At 61.1% G+C, this 24,115-nt stretch overlaps 2 protein-coding genes across 2 annotated transcripts; both read right to left on the bottom strand.

Moving 5' to 3' along the window:
- Positions 1-594: 594 nt before the first annotated feature.
- MYOZ3 (myozenin 3) lies at positions 595-8,098 on the bottom strand. The gene is made up of 7 exons (XM_082489703.1): positions 7,935-8,098; positions 6,893-6,979; positions 6,322-6,485; positions 5,995-6,063; positions 5,747-5,894; positions 5,291-5,462; positions 595-2,273 (listed from the first exon to the last, which is right to left on the bottom strand). Exons 2-7 carry the CDS (start codon positions 6,921-6,923, stop codon positions 2,111-2,113), a joined length of 747 nt encoding a protein of 248 aa, XP_082345829.1. The 5' UTR covers positions 6,924-6,979; positions 7,935-8,098; the 3' UTR covers positions 595-2,110.
- Positions 8,099-9,379: 1,281 nt separating this feature from the next.
- Positions 9,380-23,856, bottom strand: SYNPO (synaptopodin; the record flags this gene model as incomplete). The annotated part of the gene is made up of 3 exons (XM_082489699.1): positions 9,380-10,763; positions 12,084-13,978; positions 23,382-23,856. The coding sequence occupies 3 exons, from the start codon at positions 23,854-23,856 to the stop codon at positions 9,984-9,986; spliced, it is 3,150 nt and encodes a 1,049-aa protein (XP_082345825.1). The 3' UTR covers positions 9,380-9,983.
- Positions 23,857-24,115: the final 259 nt, after the last annotated feature.

The following is a 24,115-nucleotide window of genomic DNA, read 5'->3' as shown; positions in this document are numbered from 1 at the left end:
GGCTGGAGGATTTTAAGTTTATCTGTATGTCAGCTGCTTTCACGCAATGGATCTGTGGACGTCTTTCTGTAAAGCAAAATACGCTGGCACCTGTTTTGAAGCCTCATTTGCTTGTCTTTAAAAAAATATATTATAATGTTTGAATTTTTCAATACTTTGCTTAGACCCTGCTTCCTGGAGCAGAGTGTCTGAGGACTTTTGATTTTTATTTGGCTGCTGCCAAAGCCAAGATGTGGAGTGGGCGATGGCAGCGGGTTCACTTTTAGTTCTACGTGCTGACCTGTACAATGCCATGGCATCCCTCTGATGCTGCCACCGAAGGCACGTGTGATGCTGCCAGCCTGGCCGGGCTGATGGAGGTGGCACAGCACGCATGGCACCAGGGGCATGGTAGGCAGGTAGGCAGGCTGGCTTTCTCTGGAGAAGAGGTGGGCTTTGGGCACAGGTGGTGAGTTTGTTGGGTCAGAGCCATCCCGGGGCAGTGTTGGAGGATGGGCAGAGGATGGGGGAGGATCTGCAGCGTTGGCCGCTGCTCTGGCCCCGAGTCTCTACAGTCGTGAGCGCTGAGCAGATAGATCTCAAACGCGAGCAGGCTTTATGTTATCGCAATTTATTATTTCCAGCCAGGGCCCCGGGGATACACGGGTTCTTCAGCTGATTGGGAAAGAGGAGGGATGGGTTTGGAACAGGACAGCAGCCGAGCATCAGAAATTCTTAATGCTTAAGGAACAGACCTTTTTTCTTTCCATTTGCTTGTCCTCCCTCTGCTTCTGGAGGAAGAACAGAGCAATGAAAGTTTCCTGCCTGAATGGGGTGTTGTGGCAACAGAATCCCTGTGTGGGATTTCCTCTGCGCGTCTGTCTGCGCAGCATTACAAATGCACTTCACAAGTGCGGCTGCTGTTAATTAACTGCATTTTTACCACAAAATTTACTTGCCCGATTCAACCACCATGGTGGAAAAAGAAACTTTTATCCTGATGCTCCTGCTTTTGCAAGATTAAATAGGGTAACATTAAGAACCCGACAAAAGCAATTGTAAGAAGCCTGTGTTACGTTAGAGATTTTTGTCAGTGGGATTTTCCAGATGTTCTGATGACTGTCCTGTGGTGTTGGCTGTGTGTCCCACTGTGTGTCACTGCTGAAAAGGTTTGTGTAGTTGAATCCTCGCTGCCGATTTTCATATTCACGGAGAAGCCCGTGCTTGCTCCGGAGTTGGGGCTGCGCTGCTTTTCCTTCCCACTGATGCTGAAGTTGCCAGAGTTCCCTGGCGGTGTCCCCAGACCGGTGCAATTCTGCAGCGCGGCTGGTCCAGGCAGGGCCTGATCCTTAGTGACCAACTGCACGAAGCAAATCTGGCGTAAGTCAATCAAAGGAATTAGGTGTTTAAGCAAGGCATGCAAATAGCAGTAGGAAGGGGAAAATAACAGCTGCCAGGTGCTAGCCAGTAGCTTGTGGAAAATGGGGCACAAGTTTCCAACTCCCGGCGTTCCTCTCCCATATATCCTGGTTGTGCTGTGTTGGTAAACGGGCAGATTCCCAGTTCCTCCTTTGTTTCTGTTGTCCAGCCAAGCCCAAGGTAAGTGCTTTTAACACGCCAATCCCTCCGGTAACTTGTTTTGCTGCTGCTCTTCAATTATCACCTCCTCTCACCATCCTGACCGGAATGACAGACGTAAAGGTGTCCTGAAGATGGAATTTCTCTGCAAAGGCAGCAGCTGTCAGAGCAAGTCTTGTGCGTCGGTGAAGAAGACAGCGAGACAGCCTGGTGTGTTGCAGCTGGCGGTCCTGCCGTTCTCCACAAGGCAAGGAAGAGGACAGGCTGTACGGGATGTTTTGTACGGGAGCTCGCAGGTATCCGCTTGGATTAACAGTGAGAACTTGGCTGGTTTAGCTTAGCACTAAACGCCCTTGTGACAATGGCTGGAACGAGGGGAATTCAAAATGGTCCCAAACTTGAGCTCGTTCAAATCCCGTTGGAGAGGACAACCACCCGAGCCCACCAGCCTAGCTCTCACAAAGAATTCTTACTCCCCTCTCCCCTACCGAGCGAAGTATGTTTGAGTCTAGCGAGAAAAGCATCTGCGGCGACAGGGAAGGGAGCGGGCGTACTACAGCTCATCGCTCTCCGGTAGAATCCGCACCCAACCTTGTGGCACTCTGTTGAAGTTGGGTCTGTAGGAAATCACCTCCAGAGCGCTCAGGTTATCCAGCTCCACCGTGGGTGCAGAGAAGAGGTCGCTGACCAGGGCTCTGTCAAACGGGGCGGGAGTCCTGCGGCAGGAGAAGGAGGAGACTCAGCACGGCAGGAGGAGAGGTTGTGCACCTTGTAAAGGTGATGGCAAACACAGGTCTGGATTTGCAGCTGCCTAGCAATGCCTGTAGCAAATGACAACCCTCCTCGTCCCCCCAAGGATGCCGTTAGAGCCTCTGCTAGCCCAGCGAGGTGCTTCTCCTGTATAGAGCCAACCTCAACTCCAGCTTTGGCAGACCTGGAGAGCAGGGTTTGGTGCCTGAGCACCAGTGGCTGTGCACGGGAGGGAGGAAACACACTTCTACCTTTCCCATAGTCTCTTTGATGGGCTCTGCCAACAGTGGTAGAGATGTTTTGCCTGTGAAAGGGGTTAGATTAAGAGAGCAGGTGATGGTCACAAACCCCCTGGTCTTTAGAGAGTGACCTGTCTGTAGCGAATGTGCTCTGCAGAGGGTTGAGGCTGATGGTGCTGCCTCCTGATTGCTCTAGCACATGTGCAGGCAAATGTCTTTCTCCTGGCCTTGGCTCCAGTCTGCCTTTTGGGACAGCTTCTCTTGAACTATGACTAACAGGAGGAGCAGTGCGGGGGCAAGAGCTGTCATCCCTTTCTGGAGAAATGTGGAAAGGGACCGGGGAAGAGAGTGCCAGCCCCCAAAGAGCCAAGAATGTTGGTTTTGGAGCAGCACATGGGGGCTGAACTCTCCGTGAGGCATAGCTGGGAGTGTTTGCTTTGGGAAGCGCTGCTCGAACATGAGTAACGTGGCACTGTTTTGCAACAGAGCAGAAATAAGGGGGGGAAAAGGTAAATGAGAGAGGTTTGTTCCAGAAGCTTTCCTCCTTCTGGGAAAAGACAGTCCTTTCCAAAGCTTGGTTTTTCACTCTCTCTTAAGGCAGCACACCTTAACAAGGTGGCCAAAGGTCTTTGCGTCACAGCCTGAACGTTTAAAGTTGGGAATAATCAATCTGCTTTAGCACAGCTGCTGTTGAGATGGTGAGCTCACCCTTGCCCTGTGACCCGTGCGAGCTGTGCTGGGATTCACCTTGCTTTAGGCAAGACCGCTGGCTTCTGCCTAGCTGATTTGTTCCGAAAAAGCTTGTTTTTCCGCAGTTTGGTATTTGATGAACTGAGAAGTGATTTAAAAGCCAACAGCTTGGAAGATCATGAAAAGCCCAGTTAAAAGCAGATTGGCTCTCTGAATCTTCATGCCTCAGTGAAGAATTAGAGGAGGTGGCGAGAGGCTTGGTGTTAAATTAGCATCCATCTGTATTAAATAACAGTTCAAGACTTTAAATAGAAAGGCAGCATGCGAGAGGGGGGAAATGGTACGGGCTAAAGCATTATTCAGAAACATGCCCTTGCTTCAGTCCCCGTCCATAAATAAATGCCGAGGCAGGAACATGGCTAAATGTTGAAAGAAAAGGGCCAAGCGTCTGCAGCAGCTCCTTGTTCTCCCCCTACGGCACCTCCTCACGTGTCACTGCTCCAGGGAAGCTCAGATGGCTGAGAGGCTGGGAAGGAGACCCCGAGGGAATAGCTAACGCAGTCCCTTTGCCTCCCCCCGCTTGCCCATGGCTGCCCATGGGTTCTTGTCCCTTCTCTTAACCCCGTCCTCTCTTCCCTCTCTCCCTCAGCCCCACTCCAGTGCAAACCAGTGCGCTGCCATGCTTTCACTGGTGTGGAAGGGGAAAACCGAGGGGGCTGAGCTTGCAGTGTGCTGTGTGTCTCGTCAGGCCCCAGGGCTGAGGGAGAGGAGGGCCGCAAAGGCATGGTGGCAGCATCGTGCCAGCTCCACCGGTGGCCGGCTGATCTCTGCCCTTTGGGACGCGGTTCCCACGCAGAGGGGTTGTAGCTCCCCACAGCCTCTTCTGCCAAGCGGTCACAGCACAGCAGTGTACCCCGCGACTCAAATCCAACCCTGGTGTGGGCTCAGGAAAGCTGCCGTCTTCCGAGGCCCAACACCATGGCAGATGGTCTGATGGGGAGCAGTGCTGTGTCCCAGCAGGGAGCTCCAGTGGGACCTTGCCTACTGGAAGGTGACTTTGGCCAGGCCACCAAGGCTAAAGTACATTCGTCCTCATGAAAGATGCTTTCAGTGAGGAGGAGAACCAGGACCTCATTTCGCAGATTCTCAGGAATGATGTTCAGCTTAAAAGCTCAGTTCTAATTATTCTACCTTGGGCTGCTGGTGTTTTGTTACCACCAGATCTCTATAGAGTCATAGAATGGTTTAGGTTGGAAAGGACCTTGAAGATCGAGTTCCAACCCCCCTGCCATAGGCAGGGACACCTCCCACTAGACCAGGTTGCCCAAGGCCACGTCCAGCCTGACCACCTCCTCACCAAGCACCTTTCCAGAAAGGAGATTTTCCTTGGTGTTCTCTGCTCCAGGGTCCCAACCTCAACCTCAGTGTAATTTGGAGGTGTGAGGAGGCAGAGCAGCCGTGCTCCATTGGAAGCAGCTGCCGGGCATGGAACTTGCCAGGCTGAGCCACCAAAACCTCCCCAGCCTTGAGACTTCAATCTCAAGCAGGTGTTTGGAAGGAATGTGGTGACCTCTTAGCACTTTGTGGGAAGATTAACCTTACACCCCCACCACTTCCAGCAGCTGCTTGGATACCTTAAAGAAATTAGGAGGGAGACTTGGCACTGTCTGTGCCGTTCCTCCACCCAATCCAGAGCTGAGCCTGGCTGGGAGCAGCAGCAATTCCTTCTCCTGGACAATGTGCATGAGAATTAGTCCTCCCACATTTCATCCCTGAGGTTACCCAGTGAGATCGAGCTGCTTAAGGCTGTGTAATCTAGTGGTGGAGCTGAGAGGAGATCTGGGGAGCTGCTGGAGGCAGGGACCTTTGAAGAGGAGTCACAGAGGAGCTCCTGATCAGGAAAAGGGCAACCTGAGCCCTTGCTGCTCCCCTGTGGTGTATAAGAGGGCATGGACCATTGCGTTTCCCTGGCAGATGGTAGGTACTTCTTGAGGCTGAAGGGCTTGGCCAAGGGATGGACAGGCTGGTGGTGCCTGCTCCTTGGCCGGCATTACCTGTTGAAGCTCCTGAAGTCCCATGGATAGGGTCTCACAGGCGGCTGGTTCTTGCCATGCACAGCGTTGTCCTTGTCACCGAGGAGTTCCTGCCATGGGGAGCGGTAGCCCTTGGGGATGGCGGTGACGTTGAATTTCTCGGGGGGGACTTCTTTGAGGGGCCCTGAGTATCCTGTGTGGGGGAGAGACAGCATGGGCTTCTGCGGCCACCGCTGGGCTGGGGCAATGTCCCGAGCAGGGGAGGGGAGGCTGGGAGCAGCCCTGCCTTCGCACGGCCACGGAGGACCTGCTGTTGGGGCAGGATTACGTATATATATATAACATAAGTATATGTTATATTTTTATATACCAAAATCTCCGGGGGAGGGTTTTGGGGAGGACCGCTCGGCAGGCTCCAAGAGCTCCACATTACTGAGACTACAACGGTGTCAGCTTTGGGCTGTAGGTGGCATTTACCTGGGGCCAGAGCGTCAGGGTTGAGGACTTTGCTCATCTGCAAGACTTTCTCTGTCTTCTTGGGCACTTCGGGGGGGCCGCCCTGGGGTGATGCTGCCACGTGGAGCTCGGAGTGATAACTCTGCTGGCCCCCAGCGTCCTCCCCTGCCTGTAGAGGGGACAGTCAGCAGACATGGGGAGCTCCCCCTGCCCCGGTCGGGACTTGGGAGGCCGTTGAAAGCACCTCGGAGCTTCCTCCACCTACTCACCATCCACTCGTTTGCCGTTCCCTCCAGGACACCTTTCTCGGTGCGGTGTGAGCCGCCCGGCCCTGGGAGCTGTGGGAGGCGAGGAGAGGGGTTAGTGGGACCAACACCCTTGTTCTTCAGTGGAGGCTGAACCTGATGCTTGCCCATCCCCATGCCCAGCCCACCAAGCCATTTCTCCTCTCCCTTCATCTCGGCGTAGTGGGCAGCTGAGCATGGCTGCCCTGCTGAGAGACCCCCAACCCCACCAGGAATCATTTCCCTGCAAAAGCTGCAAGAGCCGGGGAAGGGCTGTCCCGCTTGGAGCTGGGGGACGAGCCGCAGACCCACCTCCCTGTAGCCGCTGGGATGCTCAAAGACAAAGCGCTGCATCCGCTTCTGGCGCTGCTGGAAGAGCTGGGAGCCGCGGTTGTTCCGCAGGGAGAGCTCCTCAATCATCAGGTCCTGCGGCGTGCTCATCTTCTTGCCCAGGTCCAGTCGGGGCGCTGGGGAGGCTGGGGGAGAGCAGAGCCACAGCTGAGGCCACTGCAGCGCTGGGGACCCCTGCGCCCAGCGCAAGGACAGCATGTCCCCTCGCTGGGATCCCTGTCCCACGACTCAGCCGTGCATCCGTGCCCGGAGCTGCGCCAGGGGCCAGCGTTTCCTCGGTGGGGGGAATTGTTGGGGAATTATCTCAGCTCCAGAGGCTCAAACAGCCTCTCCTGCCCCCGCACATGGAGCCGTCCAGCCTTTGACATGCGATTGCTGCCCCTTGGGGCTACAGTGCAAGAGGGGACCAGAAAAGCAGACATAGAGGCCCTGGGGAACTGGACCAGTGGTCTCAACCAGAGCTGGGTCTGGCCGCTAGGCTGGGTAGACAGCACTACCCTGGGACCAGTGGCACCCCCCAGATCCCTCTTACCATCTTCAGGGCCCGGTCTCATGATGGTCATCACTTGGTTCCGTGCTCCTGGGGCAGGTCTGCGGGAGGGGGATGGATCCTGCCTGGCTGGAAAGAGAGGCAGCCCCGGGGTGACACCAAGCCTGGGGACACGTCAGCCCCAGGCATGCCATGGGGAGAGGCCAGGCCGCGGCTGAGCATCTCTCCCAGACAGCGTCATCCCTGAACACCTCCCCTGGATAGCATCATCCCTGAGCATCTCCCCTGGCCGGCATCATCTCCACGCTACTCTCCATTGCCTTCAATAGATGTAAGGAAATATCCAAATATTGCCACTCCTCACCCCCTGCTTGTCATCTTTCCTCTCTGTCTTTCTTTAGGGTAAAAAAAGTCCCCAGCTCTGTCCTTGCCCACAGCGAGCCTGTGTCCTGGTGTTCCGAGCCCCCTCAGAGCAGCACCCGCTGCCCGCAGCCCGCCGGGCGAGCAGGGCCCCTGGCTGCCACCCCACCGACACCTCCGCCTTGGCAGAGCTATTTTCAGCCGCTGGCCCCAAGGGTGCGGGATCCGCAACCCTGACCCTGCCGGGGAGCTGGTGAGCCCAGTCAGCAGCGAGACGGGGCGTGGGGCTGCCGGGCTGGGGTGCTCCTTTGCGGGGAGGTGGCTGAAGACCAGTCCTGGTCTGAGCCCCCCCGGGCTGTCCACCCGCAGCAGCACCCTCCTGTGCTGCCGGGGCGTTCGGCTCAGCAAGGGTGAGGAGCGGGGAGGTGGCTCAGCCCTCTTTGGTGCATCTGGCATCCCTCGGCTCGGGCTGGTGCTGTGCAGCTTCCCCTAAGAGCCCTGGATCACAGGGTGTCCCCGTGGGGGCACGGGTGCCTGGCACGCAGCTCCCTGCCAGCTGAGTTCAACATTAACCGAGCCTGAGACCTGCGCCCCGTCCTTCCCTCAAACCGCTCCGGGGAGACCATACCTGACCCCCACAGTGGCAATGTCCCCACCACCAAGATTGGGATGTTCCTAAGCCCCATGCACCCACCCAGCCGCTGATCCCAGCCTTGGACCTCACCTCCTCTACCTGGCCAGGGGATGCCCCAGACGCCAAGGACTGAAGATGCTCTTCGGCTGCACTGGGGATGAGGCCAGAGCCGAGCTGTGGCCACCAGTGCTCGGTGGTCCTGGCTGGCCCTCCACGGCACCCCTGGGCTCCTGCCGCTTGCCCCGACCCGTGCTGGGCTCCAGCCCAGATGCCAAGGTCCGGCTGTGGGACAGCAGTTATTTCTGGCTGAGAAAGGGGGCGGAGCAGCACTGACCCTTGGGGACCGGGACGCTGTCACCCCGGCATGCAGCAGGGCTGACCCTTGGGGACAGGGATGCTGTCACCCCCCACCCAGAGCAGGGCTGATCCTTGGGGACCGTGATACCATCACCCCACCCACGCAGCAGGGCTGACCCACGAGGATGGGGATGCCATCACCCTGGCATGGAGCAGGGCTGACCCTTGGGGACCAGGATGGTGGCCATGCAGCAGCAGCAGTAGGAGGTGGCCATGTGCCATGTGTGTCCCCCCCACCTAGGGGACAGATCGGAGCCAGGCAGGCCAGGCTGGGTGGGATAACGGCAGTTTATTTCTGAGCTGGGTGTACAGGTGTGTGGTGAAGGCAGGTTGTGGTGGCTGGTGGAGCAAGGTGGGGGGGTGTCCGGGGAAGGGCAGGCTGCAGGGAGGAGGGACCACAGGGGACAGGGATGGGCTGCCTCTGACATCATGTCCTGGGGAAAGGGAAGCGGTGACAGGGGCTCCCTGAATGGTGAACGTGCCAGAATCCCAGCAGCCCAAACGCATCCTTCTTTCTTGGTGCTGGTCTTACCGGCACCGAGGCTGTGTCCCCTGGGTGGGTGGCTGTGGTCACTGCTGTAGCATCTCTTGGCTCCCCAACCGGCTCCTGCTCACCCCTGGGTGGGGACAAGTGCTTTGGGGACACACTGCCCTCCTGGGCACCCACTGCTCTCCCCAGGCTCTGCCATGTGACTGTGTCCACCATGATACCCTCCTCCCCCCATCACCTCCACCCCCAAACCTCCCTCTGACACTGCTGCCCTCGGGGGGCCTCTGTCCGCCACCCCCCCCAGCCCCTTGCAGGGCTCCCTGTGGGGACTCCGTCTCATCCCCAACACATTCTCAGCATCGCCTCCTGTGCCGACACCTCCTTCAAACCCTCTGCAACCTGTACCGCTTCCTTCGGCCCCCTCACAGCCCCCCCACCTCCTCCCACCCGCCCTGGCTGCCAGAGCACCCACCCGTCCCCATGTGTCCCTCCGTCCCACAGGGGTGGGGACATGATGGGGTGAGCCTGGGGATAGGGAGAGTGACAGGGCACAGGATGGGGCTGTTCCTCTTTGCCTGGGCAGGGCAGGAGGGCACCTGTAAACGGTCCCCTTGACGTGGCAATAAATAACTTTGGCTTTCTTTTTGGTCACTGCAGAAGGATTTGGGTGAATTTCTTTGAGAAGGGGTCAAAAGTTAAAAAAAAAACAACAAAACAATGAAGGACTGGAGGGGGCTGGAATGAAAAATTAACTTTTCCTCTCCAAAATCTGGTTTCAATGGAAACCAGCCAGATCTGGAGCCTGGGACAGCCTGGGAGAGGGTGCCCGGCTGTGACACCCACTCGGCGCTGCCCACCCTGGGAAAGCAGAGCTGCGGTGACACCCCGGGGTGACACCCCGGTGCTGGGGACAGGGGGGGCTCGCAGGGGACCACCGAGCCCGTCCCCATCCTGGCTATGTGGCATGGGGCCAGCTGGTGGAGGGAGGGGGCAGTGCTGGGGGCTTGCTCCCCCCCCGCCGCCCCCGCTGCCTGCTCTGCCTGCTCTGCCTGCTGACCAGGCAGTCCTGCCCCGAAAGGTTAGGGCGGTAAAAATAGAGTGGGGCCATGGGATGGCAGGCAGGCAGGAGGCACCTGACCCCACCGGCACGCTGAGGGGCCGCGGCAGCTCCGCCAGGGAGTGGGGACACCGTTTTTGGGGGACCACAGCCCGGAGGGTTGAGGTGTTCCCCATGGAGGGGGTCAGCGGGTGGCATCGCCTGGACTGGTGGGGCTGGGGAGAGGGCGGCTCGTCTAGGAGGTGCAGGGGGCCCCCGAGGGCAGCCCCCCCGGCTTTAGCCGCAGGCTGCCGGTCCAGCCCCGGGGGCAGAGGTTGAAGCTGTGGATGCCCGGGCTTTTGGCCCCCGAGTCTTCGGAGTCGAGGGAGACGTCCGAGTCCGTCGGGGACCGGGAGGTGCAGCGCTTGGCCGGGGACCGACCACCCACCACGGGGGATGGCAGGGGGCTCCTGGGGCTGGGGGACAGCCCGGGGATGGGGCAGGAGGACGCGCCGGGTGGCAGCAGGAGCCGGCGACCCTCTGCCCAGGCGGCTCGGGGCATCCCGGGGGAGGCACAAAATTGGGAGCCGTCTGCCCGGGGCGATCGCAGGGGGCTTTTGTGGGTGGGCGAGGGGCTGCCCAGGCTCCCCAGCACACTGCTGGCAGCCTGCAGCACCGGGGCTTTGGAGCCCTCCAGCCGTGCCAGCCGGGGGGACTGGGGCAAACTGGGGGGGCCGGCGGGGATGGGGGTGAAGGGCCGGGAGCCCTCCAGCCCCACGGCTTTGGGAGAGGAGCTCTTTCTCCGGGCAGCGTTGATGATGTTCCTGGCGAGCCGTGCTTGCATCTGCCGGCTGGCCCGCGGGTCGGCATCCTGCCGCAGCGGGGACAGGGACCTCTCGCTCCACGGAGGGGACATGGGGGGTCCCTCGTCCAGCTCGGGCACCGAGGCCGGGCTGGCCCAGCCGTCCAGGCTGCCTGGGTGCCGCACCAGCCGGGGCGTCCAGGTGGGTGAGGCGGGGAGGGACGGCCGCCTTTCCTGGAGGGGGACAGAGAGCGGGTTAGTGCCGGCACCGCTCGGGGGGATGAAGGGGGCAGAGCAGAGGGACAGGGGCAGGATCGGTGCTGGGGGAAAGCTCCGTGCTGGCTCAGCCCTGCAGGGACCGGGGATGCGTCTTTGTGCATTGCATCCCCTGCAAGAGCTCCCCCCAAAATGCATTTGGCTCTGCACCCCCTCGCCAGCCGAGGAGGTCAGGGCAGGCTGAGCCTGTAATTAATCATCCTTACCCAAAATATGACCCAGGACCTCTCACTACTTGCAGCTTCCTAAAGCCTCCCCCTGGGTGATGCACGGAGACCCCCCTGCGCTGCCCCAGGGGTCCATCGCCCCACAGCTGCTCCCGCGCTGGCAGGAAAGAGAAGAGACAGGTCTGACAGCGCAGAGAGTGTATTCAGAAAGAGGGGGGGGAAAAGGCAAGAGAAATAAAAGCACAGTCAAAAGGCAACTCGTTACCACGGGGAAAGCGGCAGGAGTGAGGGACAGGCAGAGGCACGGCTGGACCACGAGCATCAGGCTGAGCATCACCCCACTGGCCCGGCCCTCGCCTGCCATCCTCCACCACGCACATCCCTCGCTCCCGGCCGTGCCACGCAGCACTGCCGTCCCCAGCTCCAGCACCAAGCGTGGGGAGGGACAGGGACCCCACAGCGTCCCCGGCACCGTGAGGCTCTGCCATTCCTCCAGGGATGCAGCTCTCCTCCGCGGCATGGAAGAAAACGAGGACAGATCCTGAAGGAGCAGCAAAAGAGAGAGGAGCAGGCACAGTGAGGCGGAAAGACGGTGTGTCCCCTCCGGGTTTGCTTTGGTAGGAGGCCGAGAGGAGCCGGCAGGACAGAAGGGCTGCAGGTGAGCAGGCAGAGCCGGCAGCTGCCAGCTCGAGAGCTGCAAAGGCAGGAGGTGAGGAGAGGACAGAGCCAGAGATGCGATGCTCCATACAGTCCAGGTGAGAGAAGAAAGAAAGTGCCAGTGGTCCCGCAGGATGGTCAGGCTCCTGACAGCTCTTTGGGATCCCACGGGCTCTATGCCCCCAACTCCTGCCGCCTCCCTGGGACCCCTCGGCTTCCATTACACCGGGAGCTCAGCAGCGCCTGTCTCACCCACGGTCTCAGCACCGCAGCATCCCAGCTACTTCTTTTTTTTCTATTTTCTTTTCTTCCCCCCACCCCCCTTTTTGCGGTTGGTTCGGCTTTTGGCACACCAATGAGTAGTTAGGGAGGACTGGCCAGTGGTGGGAAGCCTAAAACCCCCGTGTTTTTCTCTCCACCACCACTACTTGTAGTAAAAAGAAGGTTTCCACACCTGCGGCTCGATGCCGGCATTCCTGGTGGAGTAGGAGGGCCGTGGTGCCTGGAAGCCCCCCTTCGTTCGGGGTGGCAGGAGGCGGCACGGGGAGGCCAGCAGCACCTCGGTGGGGGCTCCGGGACCGGCACGGCTGCCGTGAGTCAGGGGCAGAGCCCCAGCGGCGCCGGGGAAGGGGCTGGAGGTTGTCTGGCCGGTGCTGGGCATGGTGGGATGCCAAACGGGGGAAGGAGGCAATGGAGAGGTCGGACAGGAGGTTTGCTGGGGGTAGGGGTAGGCGTCAGGAAGAGAGGGTCTGGGTGGAGGCGTCTCCTGGGGCATGGACCTCGCTGGCCCCTTGGATGGGGAGAGGATGAAGAGCGAAGACTGGAGCTGGTAGGGCTGGTGCTTGGAGATCTCCAGCTCCTTCTGGGAGACTTCGTTCTCCACCAGGTTGCCACCATACAGAGATGCTGGGGGGGTTTTGGAGGGCCTGGAGGGACTCCTGGAGGGGTGTCTGGAGACCCTGGGTGACAGGCAAGCATTGGTATCGTACTTCCAGGAGGGAGGCAGGGACATGGTGGGCGATGGGGACCGCAGCAGCTCAGGCTGGGAGGGAGCCTCGATGATGAACTTCTCCATCCTGGACTGCCGTCGGGCAAAGAGCTCGGCCCCCTTCCCTCGCGCTTCGCTGAGGTTGTGGCTGGGCTGTGGCTTTGGCTTGGGCTGGATGGTGGGGGACTTGAGGCAGGAGGACCATGCCGGAGCATCATCAGCCGGTGGGAGGTGCTGCCCACCCCTGGCCGTGCTGTTTGGCACAAAGTTGGCGGCTTCAGCCCCGAGGGCAAAGGGCTCATCCTCAGCACCGGGTTCCCCCTGCTCCTTCTGCTTCTTCCTGCTGTCTGCGCTCTGGACCAGATCCAGCAGATCAGGGTTGGGGCCCAGCTTTGGCTTCTCGACAAAGGTGAACATGGACTTTTTGCTGGCTCTCCGGGCAGCTGACTCCTCCAGGATCCCTGTTTTGGGCAGGGGGTTTGGTCCGCTCACCCCGCAGACCAAGGGGGGACCTGACAGCATCTTCTGCTCCCGGGGTGGGTATAGGGCTGAGTAGGCGGGGGGTGAGCGGACGCGGGTGAGCGGCGGGGGGCTGCCCAGGGTCTCCGCATAGGTGGGTGGCGGGGGCAGCTCGGTGGCTGGGGGTCCCTCTGTGGGCTGGCCACTGGTGGGGGATGCCTTGGTGCCGAAGGGTCTGGCCGTCCGGTTCTTCACGGGCTTGGGCTTGGCCAGGGTGAGATGGACCTCGCAGTACTGCCGTCCCCGTGCCCCATTCTGCTCCCGGCTGGCTGCGGATGCTGTCCCTGTGGCCGTGCCCACCGGCGCGCTGGGCACCTCACTGGGCACCTCGCCGTTCTTCCCCTCCTTGGGGCTCTGCGGCAAAGCAAGAGCCGCTGTGCTCAGCCCCGCAGGGGCTCCTGGATCCCCGAGCCCCCCCAGCCCACTCTCCATCCCACCGGGAACCCGCTCCTGCACGCCGTTGGTGGTGGCTGATGCCATGTTCTCCTTCAGGTAGATGCTCAGTGGGACCTGCTGGACTTCAGCAGGTGGCTCCTGGCATGGGGAGGCGTTCGCCCGCAGCTCCTCTCCTGGGGTGCTGGGTTGGCTGGGCTCCGGCTTCGTCCCCTGCCCCTCTCCCTCCTCCATGGCTACTTGCCGAGGCCGGGGCGCAGGGCTCAGCGGCAGCCCCCCGCCATGCCCGGCCCCGGCGAGCCCGTCGACGCGCTGCTTGCGGCGGTTGAAGAGCAGGACGCCCTTGGAGCTGGGGCCAGGTGCCGTGGTGAGCTGCGCCGCGATCCTCCGGCTCCGCGCCTTCGCCTCCTTCAGCTCCTTCTCGGAGAGGCTGGCGCTGCGGGAGAGACCTGGGCAGAGGGGAGAGAGGGGTTAGGGGGGGCTCAGTGGGGATGTAGGATCCCAGCTCTCCCCGTCCAGGACCAGCAGCCCTTCTTCCAGGTATCCCTCAGCATCTCAACCCCTTCCCCAACAGCTGAGGGAAGGCAGGGGGGATGCTCCAGAGCTGGGGTACACGAGGGGGGATATCGCAGTCTAGAGGTGATGGGGACCCAGCACGGCCCCCACCGAATGCTGAGCTGCAACTCTGCACACCGGGGGGACAGATGGCAAAACCCAGGGGACACCCAGGGGCTCTCAGGACCTTTCCTCCCATCCCACCGTGGTGACTGTATGGGAAAGGAATTTCTCCAAGGGCTTCGGCAGGTCTCAGGTTGCAGCTCACATGGTTTTGGCCCCCGGCTCGAAGAGGCAGCGTGCAGGGAAGAGGCCAGCGCGTGTCCCCCAGCCCCTTGCCCCCAAATCCAGGTACGCTCAGCCCAGAGCGGGCAGGAGAGCAAACCCAGTGTCAGCGGGGAGATGCCAGCCCGCCATAACCTCATGGCAAGGCTGGTGGCCAGCCCCATCTGGGGACTGATTTACGGAGCAACACGAGATGGCAGCAGCCGACAGAAGCTGTGCAGATCCCGACCCGCTGGACACAGACACAGCCCACAGCAAGGAGCCAACCTCATGCCTTCGGAGCCTACGCAAGTGCTAAAAGCAAAGTGCCTAAAAGCCTGGCGAAAGCCCCATGGCAAGTGGCTGGAGTGCTGCTGGACTTCTCATGTGCTGGCCAAAAGGTCAGGGCACCAGCCCTTCCCGAAGGCCAAAAGGATGTGGAGCTGCCGGGAACGCATTTTCTCGGGGTGAGCAATTTCCTACGAGCTCGCCCTGAAGCGCCCGCGGGAAGGGCAGCGTCCCCAGCCCTGCCGTGGCCACTGCTTGGGGACAGACACCAGTGCGGAGCGTTAGCATCACCCCAGCACCCAACGAGGGAGCAGCCCCCTCCTCAAAGGTGCTGCCAGGATGGCTGCGGTGGGGTGTCCCTGCTCCGGTCCCGGCAGGGAGGTGGGTGGCCTGACAGACCACCCCAAGCCCCGTTCCCCCCAGGCTCCGCCAGCACCCACTCCCCTTCCCTCCCCACCCCTTCCCTCCCCATCCCTTCCCTTCCCATCCCGTCCCTTCCCATCCCTTCCCTTCTTCCCTTTCTTCATGTGTTTCTCATTTTCTTGCCTTCTGTGCCGCTTGGGAGCCTTCCAGGATATTTTCAGCAGTGGCTCAGCCTACTAGCGAGGGAAGGGATGGATGACTAAGCCAAATCCTTCCATCGAGCCCACGGTGAAGCAGGAGGGCTGCTTCAAGCTGGGCATCTCCTCTTCCTCACCCTTCATCCCTCCCACCTCCCTCAGCACCCAGCAAGTCCCCAGCCTGGCCCCAACCCCACCAAGGCACACAGGATGGTCCTGCCTCCCTGGAGGGGCTGGAGAGGAGGAGGAGGAGGGTGGATGAAGCCTTCAGGCTGCCCGACGGGAGGGTTTTGGCTGGGCATGGGGGAGAGGAGGCAGAGATGCCAGTGGAAACTCTCTCTTGGAGACAAGGAGCCCATCCACAGCAGCAATGCCGGCAGCCAACATCTCCCCCGGTTAGCGCCCGGCATTGTTTAACGCCCCATTTCTATTTGTTTTGGCGGCGGCACAGAGCAGGGCCGCGGTTTCCTCCGGCCGGGCTGGCTGGAGGGCGGCCAGCACCGCGGCTCCCGCTCGGCAGGGTCACCCTCGCCGCCTTTATCTCCGAAACGGAGGAGAAATACAGCCAAGGAGCCGCTGAGAAACAAGCCACAGGCTCCAGATGTCTGTGAAATTCATGCTCCGAGCCGAGCATCCCCACTTCCTCGGAGGCCGAGGCCGCCTAAGAAGCCGAGCTCTCGGCGGAGCCATTTCGCAGCCTCTCGCTCTTGCTACTGCCTTTTAACAGCAACGGAGGGGCCTTGGGGGATCTCCTCCGAGCTGGAGGGATGACTCAGCTCTTGGCCAGCCCATTCCTGCTTGGACTAGCCGCCGGATACACTCCTGCGTAGCCAGGACCAGTGCTGGGATGTGTCCCTTGGGATTTTGGCCCCAGGTATCCCCAACCCTTGCTGCCCACCCCGGACACAGGCATCCCTCCTGGCCACGGGGTGCTGCAGGGTGAGAGCCCCCCCAGCTGAAACCCCCTGCCTGGCATCTGCTCCCAGCATCGCCTTCTGGACCCCCATCCCCTGCACCTCCTCTGCCCCTGCCCAGCCGGTCCCCGCCATTCCCGGGCTGCTCCACCCGAGCCTGCTGGGAATGAATCCCTCAGGAGACTAACGGGGATGGCAGGAGGGTAATAATTGCTCCTCACATCCAATTTTTGTCGCACGGATGGAGAGAGCCGAAGCCTCCAGCGGACCAGAGGAAATTGCAGAGAACCCTCCTGTACAGCTCCCTGCTCGCACAGCCACGCAGAGCCCAGCGGACAGACGGATGGACAGACAGACAGACCCTGCAGCCCTGCAACCCAGCTCTGCAGGCACCATTGCAAATGGGGCTCATCATCCCTCAACCTGGGGTGACATCCCATCCAAAGGGCAGGGACCACCTCCCTCCCCTCTCCACCCCAGTCTGAGCTGTAGGACGAGGTTATTCGACCCAGCGTGAGAGCCTTTAGCCATCTGCCGCGATGGCAGAGGGACCCTTGTCACCCGGGGTGGCTCCTGCACCCTGCTGGCCCCTCTCAGCCACAGGGAACATCCCTTCATCCCTCCCCGCCATCCCCCGCCAGTCGGGGAGCCTCAGGCGGGCTCCGGCTGTGCGCTTCCCCCCGGCCCCCGGCAGACGGGAGGGAGCTCAACCGCTGAAAATGTCCAGGTGGTGGTGAGGAGGAGGAGGGGCGCGGGGCTGAAGGCAGCCTGAGCGGTGCGGGGAGGAGGCAAAAGCAAAAACTATGTGCGGCCGAGGGCGCCCGGCGCTCGCGCAGCACTGGAAACCGTCTTCCGCCCATTAATGGGAGTCTCGTCCAAAATCCGAAGGGTGACCAACTCTTCTCACACTTTTCCACTCTTCCTTCCTTCCTTCCTTCCCACGCCACACACCGGCTCGCCACCACCTTCGGAAAGGACAAGTCTCCTCTCTCCAAATGTCCCGGCTTCTTCCAAGAACAATGAATCCAGCCCTGCCAGCCCTTTCCACTGCCGCGTCCCTGTGTTGGGGGGGCCCCCAGCAGCCCCCAGCCCTGCGGTCCAGGGATGCCGGAGAAGAAGATGCTCCCCGTGCCTCGCAGGACGGTTGGACTCCCGGTGCACACCAGCAGCTAGCCCTGAGTGCTATTTCGGTGCAACGCACTTCAGCTCTGGCCAGAAGCGCCTATAGATCTCTATCTATATATTTACACAGGCACTCGCTCTGTAGGTTTCCCGTTGCTCCAGGGGTGACTTCCAGCAACGTCCCCCAAGTACAGGGCTTAACAGCTTCTTACCGAGCTGTCAGTCATCCTTCCCACAGCACGTACTGTGCTGTCTCCTCCAGAGCGAGGATGACGAGGGTGATGAAAGGCATTTTTGTTGCTCTCCCCTCCTGGCCAGATGGGGGGAAAAAAAAAAATCCTTCCAGCTCAGCTTTCCGTGCAAAGGATGGGTGTCCCCCCCCCAGCTCTACTGCAGAGCGTCTGAAGTCCAGCCAGCAAAGGCGGGAGTCACCATCCAACCCCAGATGATGGTGAAGGATGTATCAGAACCTGCTTGTGGCCTGCCCTGCCCTGACATGGACTCCAAGAACTGGAAGGAGTTGTGGATTTGGCCCCAAATTGCAGGAAGGGGAGATACCCCAGGGCACACTGAGCTGACAGATTCAGTGGAAGTTGCTGGTCTTGACGTGGCTGGGATGTCACATGAAGAAAACCAGCGACTTGGAAGTTGTCACCTTGCAGGTCTGGGTGGCTGCGAGAACCAGGCATGGTGGTGGTGAGAAGTTCTTGTATGGAGAAGCCAAGAGATACCACAGTCCTGGTGGGGCTGGCATGATGCAACAGACCACGTGAAATCTTTGACTTAAGATGGCTGGTGACTCCCAAAATCTGTCCCAAACCTGCTCCTGCTTTGGATGCTCAGCCATCCCAACACTGCAGCCCAACTTGGCCAGTTCGCAGGAGGATGCTCGGGATGTCCCACTGGGCCACCCACTGGCCCCAGGGCTGTCCAGGGCCAGGCCAAGCACGGACCAGAAACCCCAAATCCATCTTCGCACAGCGCAGCAGATGTCATCTGTACACACAGGCGCTTTCCCCCTTTTTGACCATTTCTTGGGCTGTGGCGAGTCAACCCAAACGGTGCCTCTCGCTGGCAAAATCTCACTGTCAAACCCCGGAATTAAACCAAGAGAAACCCCATCTCTCCTGAGGGACACATGCCACCGCCGTGCCACCTCCCTGCCACGAACCCAAAAGAACATTTACAGCCGGACGGTGCTGGGGAGGTGGGATCCAGTGTTTTCACCCAAACATTGAGACTTTGGGACACCGAGGCAATGTAAGCAGGTTTTTTGGCAGAGAAGCCAACTGGCCTTTTGCCCCAACTACAGCTGTGCAGGATTTTTTGCAATGCGCACTAACTCACACACATTTAAGTCTGCGCTTCCCTCCAGCTCCCAGAGTTATCCCAAATAATCTGCCACTAGGAAAACAAGGAGGGTAGCACAGACAGGCAGTCAAGCTAGCTAGAAACTGATACAATTGAGACATATGGAGAAAAATATGACAATTTTCTGCCTTGTTCCCACCTTCCAACCCTCCTATACCCCAGATATAAAACCTCCATCAAGTTTTTATCCGTGCTGGCCCCACAGACCCGAAAAGCCCCAGCTCAAGCGGTGGGTGCCATGGTGGGAGCGACCTCTCCTGCCTGGCAGAGCGCACCGTGCTGGGCCTCTCCTCGCGGGTGCCTTTGCCAGTGACAAAATCTGGCACAGCGAGAAAATTCGATGCGCTTGCAAGTTTTCCCTTGTGCTCTGTTCACAAGGGCTTTGCTGGATTTGGAGCTGTTTGCCTCCCCACGCTCCTCCCGGCTCACAGCCGTGCCCCTGCTTTGCCCAGCACCCAAATCCTCCTGAAAATCAGCCCCACAGTCTCCAAGGCGCAAGCACCGTGGCACCCATCTGCCACCCAGAGGGAGAAAGAAAAGGGGCTGGGGGGGGGGTTGCTCTTTAATAGGGACCACGTCCTGGGCCACGCCAAGCCGAGGGGATGCAGCGAGCAGCCCCAGCCCTGCGTGCATCCACATTGGGGGAGAGGAGGCTGCTGCTGCTACCACTTAAGTGGAGGCAGCACCTTCCCCCAGCCGGCCAAAACTAAGCTTTTAGCTTTGCAAAAGGAAGATGGAGCTGGGCAGAGCTCCTCCAGGCTGCCCTGCCATCCATCCACCTGGAGCGCACCAGAGCCAGCCCATCTCATGGCCGGGTACCACGGGGACCCTATCCCTCCCGGCAAGTGAGTCCCAGCCCCCTGATGCCCACTGGTGCTCGGACTTGCCGCAACACATCCTGGGGTGCCAGGGCACGGGTAACAGCCCTGCCAGGCTGGTGCTACGAGCTGGAGGTGCTGGCCTGGAGAGAGAAGGTCATCTGGCTCGGCTCGGCCCCTCGGACGGACAGAGCGGGCAGGGGAGCGGGATGAAATGGGGCCTTCGCCTGTCCCTTGCACAACCGGTAAGGGATCCATCCTGCTGGCTGCCAAGCCGGAGGGACAGACCTCATGTCTCCAGTGCGGGGGGTGGCACAGCCAGGGGAGATCACGTCCCCGCCGGGGGGGACAGGGGACATTGCCCGGGAGGGTGCTCTGCAGAGCTGGGAGGTGTGACCCTGCCGAGCCCTGAGGGGGACCTCCACGTCCCCCCACGTCTCCCCACGACCCCCCGCTGTGCCTCCCACACCCTGCGCCGGACCCCGGGTGTGGGCAGAGAGAACCGACACCCACCCGGTTAATTTATATATATAGAGAGAGAAACCCCGCTCGCTCCCAGTCTTTCCCCCGGGCTGGCTGCGGCTCCTTTCGCCTGCCCTTCGCCCTCCATCAGCACCCCACGGGGGATGCTGGATGAGCACCCTCGGACCCCCACACACCCCCGGACCCCCCAGTACACTGCCAGCCCCCGGCACCCCCGCACATCCCCCAAATCCCAGCACCCCCGTTGCACCCCACTCTGCGCTCCCACCCTCCCCAGCCCCCTCTTTCTGCACTCGCACCCCCCCGTCCCCCCGGTCCCTGCCCCGGTCCCCCGCCCGGCTGCCCACCCCTAGCCCCGCTCATCCCCTCTCCCCCCCCCGCCCCCCCAGCCCCGGCCATACCCGCGGTGCCGGTGCCGCCGCCGCCCCTCGCAGCCCGACTGCACCGAGGAGGAGGCGGCGGGCAGGAAAGTTGCGGCAGCTCCGCCCTCGGAGCGGGCCCGGGGGGGGCGGCGGGCGGGGGCCGGGGCCGGGGGGTGGTGGGTCCCGCCGGCCCTGCCCGCCCCCGCCCGACCGACCCAACGGGACGGGTCCCCTTCCCCGGCGGCACCGGCAGCCGCTCCGCCGCCCCGACTGCCCCCGCCGGCCCTGCCCCGCCGCTTCCCGTCCCGGCTGGGTCTGCCCTGAGCCCGCTGCCGGGGGGCGAGCAGCCGGGGCACCCCCTTACCCAGCCCGGGGCGTCCCTTATCCCTGCCCTGTGCATCCCCTTATTACATCCTGGAGCACCCCCTTACCCGGCCAGGGGCATCACTTTATCCCTGCCTTATTCCATCCTGGGGCATCCCCCTTATTCCATCCTGGGGCGTCCCCCTTACCCAGCCCAGGGCATCCCCCTTACTCAGCCAGGGGCATCCCCTCATCCCTGCCCTGTGCATCCCCTTATTTCATCCTGGGTCATCCCCCTTTACCCAGCCCTGCACATCCCCCTTATCCCTGCCACGCACGTGCTCCTTTCCCAGCTCTACGTATCCCCTAACCCCGGCCATTAGCATCCCACCCCACCCCTCACCCCAGTTTCCCTCCTCCCAGCACTGCTGGGGACCCGCAGCACCTTACCCGGCAGGGAAGCAGGGCCTCCCCTTGCTGCCGTTTTCCCCCCCGTGCCTAAAGAGTTGGGGCACTGGGAACTGGGCAGAAATCCAGCAGTGGTGTTGCCGCCCTGGGGATCCCCCTGGGAAGAGCACCGAAGCCCCTCTGCCAGGGGTAGTCTGCTCCCAGTGACGGGGGGGACTACAGCCCTGGGCACGATGATGATTCCCGGGGAGCCAGCATCACCTCACAGCTGCCGGGGCTGCAGAGCTCCTGAGCACCGCTGCGGATGGGACCAGCCTCACCCCCTTCCCGCCCCTGTCCGCACCGCAGGATGAGCTCTTGGCCTTATTTTTTGCCTTTCTAATTTCCTTTCTTCCTGCCCCTCTTTGCTTTTTTGTGCTTTTCTGGTTTTTGAGGGAGACTGGCGCTGGCTCGGCAACCCCCAGGGAGAGAAACCTTCTGTTTTATTTGCACACCAGACAGAGAAACCAGTCCTGCCTCCTGCATCTCCCAGCCGCTGCCTCTACCCGGGGCTCCTGTGCTCCCCAGCCTGCCCCGAGAGGTGCCAACCAGCTCGGGCCGCTGTGCCGGATATTTGGGAGCAGCCAGCCTGGCCTTGGGCTGCTGGATGGGGACCAAAGGGGCACTCAGGACCTGCCTGAGTGGGTCTGCACCACTCTGGGGGGGGGGAAGGGGGGGGACCCACTTGTCTCCCAGCTCTCAGGGCCACCCCTGCATGATTTTGGGTGCAGTGGGATGCACCCCTTTCTCTTGCAGGAGCTGCGTGGGCAGGGCTTATTTTACCCCCAGCCAGTTAAGGAGAAGAGGAGCAAATCCTCGACACCTCCCGGGGATGCTCCTGCAAACACCCTGCTGCAGAGGCCACCCCGATGCCACCTGCGTGGGCATCTGCCCTTCCCTCCCTCCTCTGCCATCCTCCCTGCTCAGAGCCAAACCTCTCCTTTGCAAACCTGCAGGTTTTTCACAAGGTCCCGGCGCTGCTGCCGGCGCTCAGGACCCTCAGCGACATCCTGCCCGGAGGCTCTGGAAAGTCTGACGGGTCCCGCAGGCAGTGGCTGGCGGTGATCTCACTTGGAGGGGGAGGAAACGGGACAGACAAACTCTTTCCAACGAACCTGTTGAGTTACTTTAAAATTCCAGGCTGGCAGCAAAAGTGCTGGATGGTGGTGCGGGTTAGGAAAATGCTGAGCCTGGACAGAGTCAGGCCTGACCTTTCCCCACCGCAGATTCTGCCATCCCAGAGCAGAGTGAGAAATGGGAAGACTATTTGGGTCTGTCTGGATCGTGTGCTGAGCCCTGAAACACGACGCCCGTACGGCCGGGGAGCTGCTGGGGCAGCAGCGAGCCAAAGGGTTTGGCTGAGCTTCCCGGCCCTTGTCCCATCCAGGGAGCTGCTGGTTTTGAGGACATCTGACACCCCCAAAAACGTGGGGGATGGATTCCGGACACCAGGTTTATATTGAGCAGCCTCAGCCAGTCCCATCCCTCCCCATCATCAGGGCCGCTTTGGGAAAACCAGGCTCTGAGCAGAGCCGCAGCATCCGATAACGCCATCCCTTGGGGACAGTGACACACCTGCCCCGGCGCCGCATGGCAGCTGAGATAACAGCTGGGCAGGAGCAAAATAGAAAGAAGGGTGGAAGCGAGGTTTAAAAATGGGTCCGATGCCTGCAAGAGGAGGGGTCTAATCCTGCAGGAGCATCTCCCCCGGGTGGGGAGGTCTGCGGTAACCCTAGATATGCGCCTGTATTCGTGTCACTGCGGCTGAAGGGACAGTCACAGAGGGGAACGGCTGTGAAACGGGGCTGTGAAGCGAGGCGATGGCAGAGAGCATTGTAGGAACCAACCAGCCCGAAATAAAGTGCTTAATTTTTAAACCAGGGGCTGAAAGAGAGATGGCCCCAAGCCACATAACAAATGCTTAGCCATCCCCGCCCTGGCGGACCCGGGGGGGAGATGTCCCTGTCCCAGGCAGTGGCCCAGGAGCTGGTCCTGATCACCTCCTTTTTGGCAGGGTCCCACTGAGCCCCAAGGCCAGGGTGGGTGCTGGGAAGCCCACCCTGCTCATGCCCTGGTCCGGGTTCTGTTGAGCTCTTGGAGACCGGGAACCCACCCGCTGCCTTCCCATCCCCCTCCTGAGAAAAGCCATGGATTCCTCCCGATTTTTAAGGCCAGAGAGATCATCTCAAGCTAAAAAAGTCCCAGCAGCTCGGCCGGGAGCCTGGGACCTCTAACCCAGTGGAGGTCCTGCCCTGGGAAGAGCCAGGCGTTCCCACCGCCATGCCAGGCAGCGGCAGCCCCGGCACTGGGATCACAGCAGCGCTTTTTGGGGCGCGGGATGGTGGCCAAAGGGGGTTTCTCTTACCCGCTTTCCTCGGCTCGCCAGCAGGGTTGATGAGGACCCGTTGGATCTTCACCACTTTCCACTCCTGGCTGGGGTCGGCCATAGGGCTGGCTGCTGCAGAGGGCAGCTCTGGGGTGGCACTGGGGCATTTTGGGGGGGCTGTGGACTCGGCTGCCGAGGCCAGGCTGCTGCCATCCAACACGGGAACCAGTGCGTCCCTTTTGAGCCCTCCAGGCTCCCGCTGGCAGCTCCCGCTCGTCGTCCGTCCCAGCGGCCCCCTCCGTCCCTCCTGCTCGACCGTCTCGGAGGCAGGAGTGTCCTGGAGGTGATGGCACCTCTGCCCCCCTCTACTCCCCCTCTCCTGCCAACAGCCGGTGTCCCCCTCGGTGTCCCCCTCGGCTGTCCCACAGACACACGGGTTTTGCGCTGCCTCTCCGGGCGGGGGGCAGCCGGGCCGGGTGTGCAGGCAGGGCTGCCGGAGCGTTGCCTTCAGCATCTTTGCCTCTTTCCTTCTCTGGTACTCCATGGCCTTTCAAACCCGCTCCTCATGGCCGAGGGGCTGGCTCCTGCCTGGCAGCATCCCTCGGAGCATGGGCAGCGTCCGAGAGGGAAGATGGCCACGTGCCGGGCACGAGCACAGCTTTACTCCTCTTGCAGGCAGTAGGACCAGGGGAGTGGGCAGCTTTCGGAGATCCAGCCGGAGGGATTTGCCTGGAGGACACACGTCACCAAGGAGGATTTTGCAGGAATTTCTC

This window comes from Vanellus vanellus (assembly GCF_965231255.1).
Source record: "Vanellus vanellus genome assembly, chromosome: 13".
In the NCBI taxonomy this organism is placed as follows: Eukaryota; Metazoa; Chordata; class Aves; order Charadriiformes; family Charadriidae; genus Vanellus; species Vanellus vanellus.
The sequence above is the reverse complement of the archived record's forward strand: the minus strand, read 5'-3'. Positions and strand labels throughout refer to the sequence as shown.

Excerpts from the sequence above, each read along its gene's own strand:
- MYOZ3 (XM_082489703.1), bottom strand. The coding sequence starts at position 6,923 with ATGACCATCATGAGACCGGGCCCTGAAGATG. Across the intron at positions 6,064-6,321 it reads ATCCCAGCGGCTACAGGGAG|CTCCCAGGGCCGGGCGGCTC; the intron begins GTGGGTCTGCGG and ends CGCCTCCCACAG. Across the intron at positions 2,274-5,290 it reads GACTTCAGGAGCTTCAACAG|GACTCCCGCCCCGTTTGACA; the intron begins GTAATGCCGGCC and ends CTCCTGCCGCAG.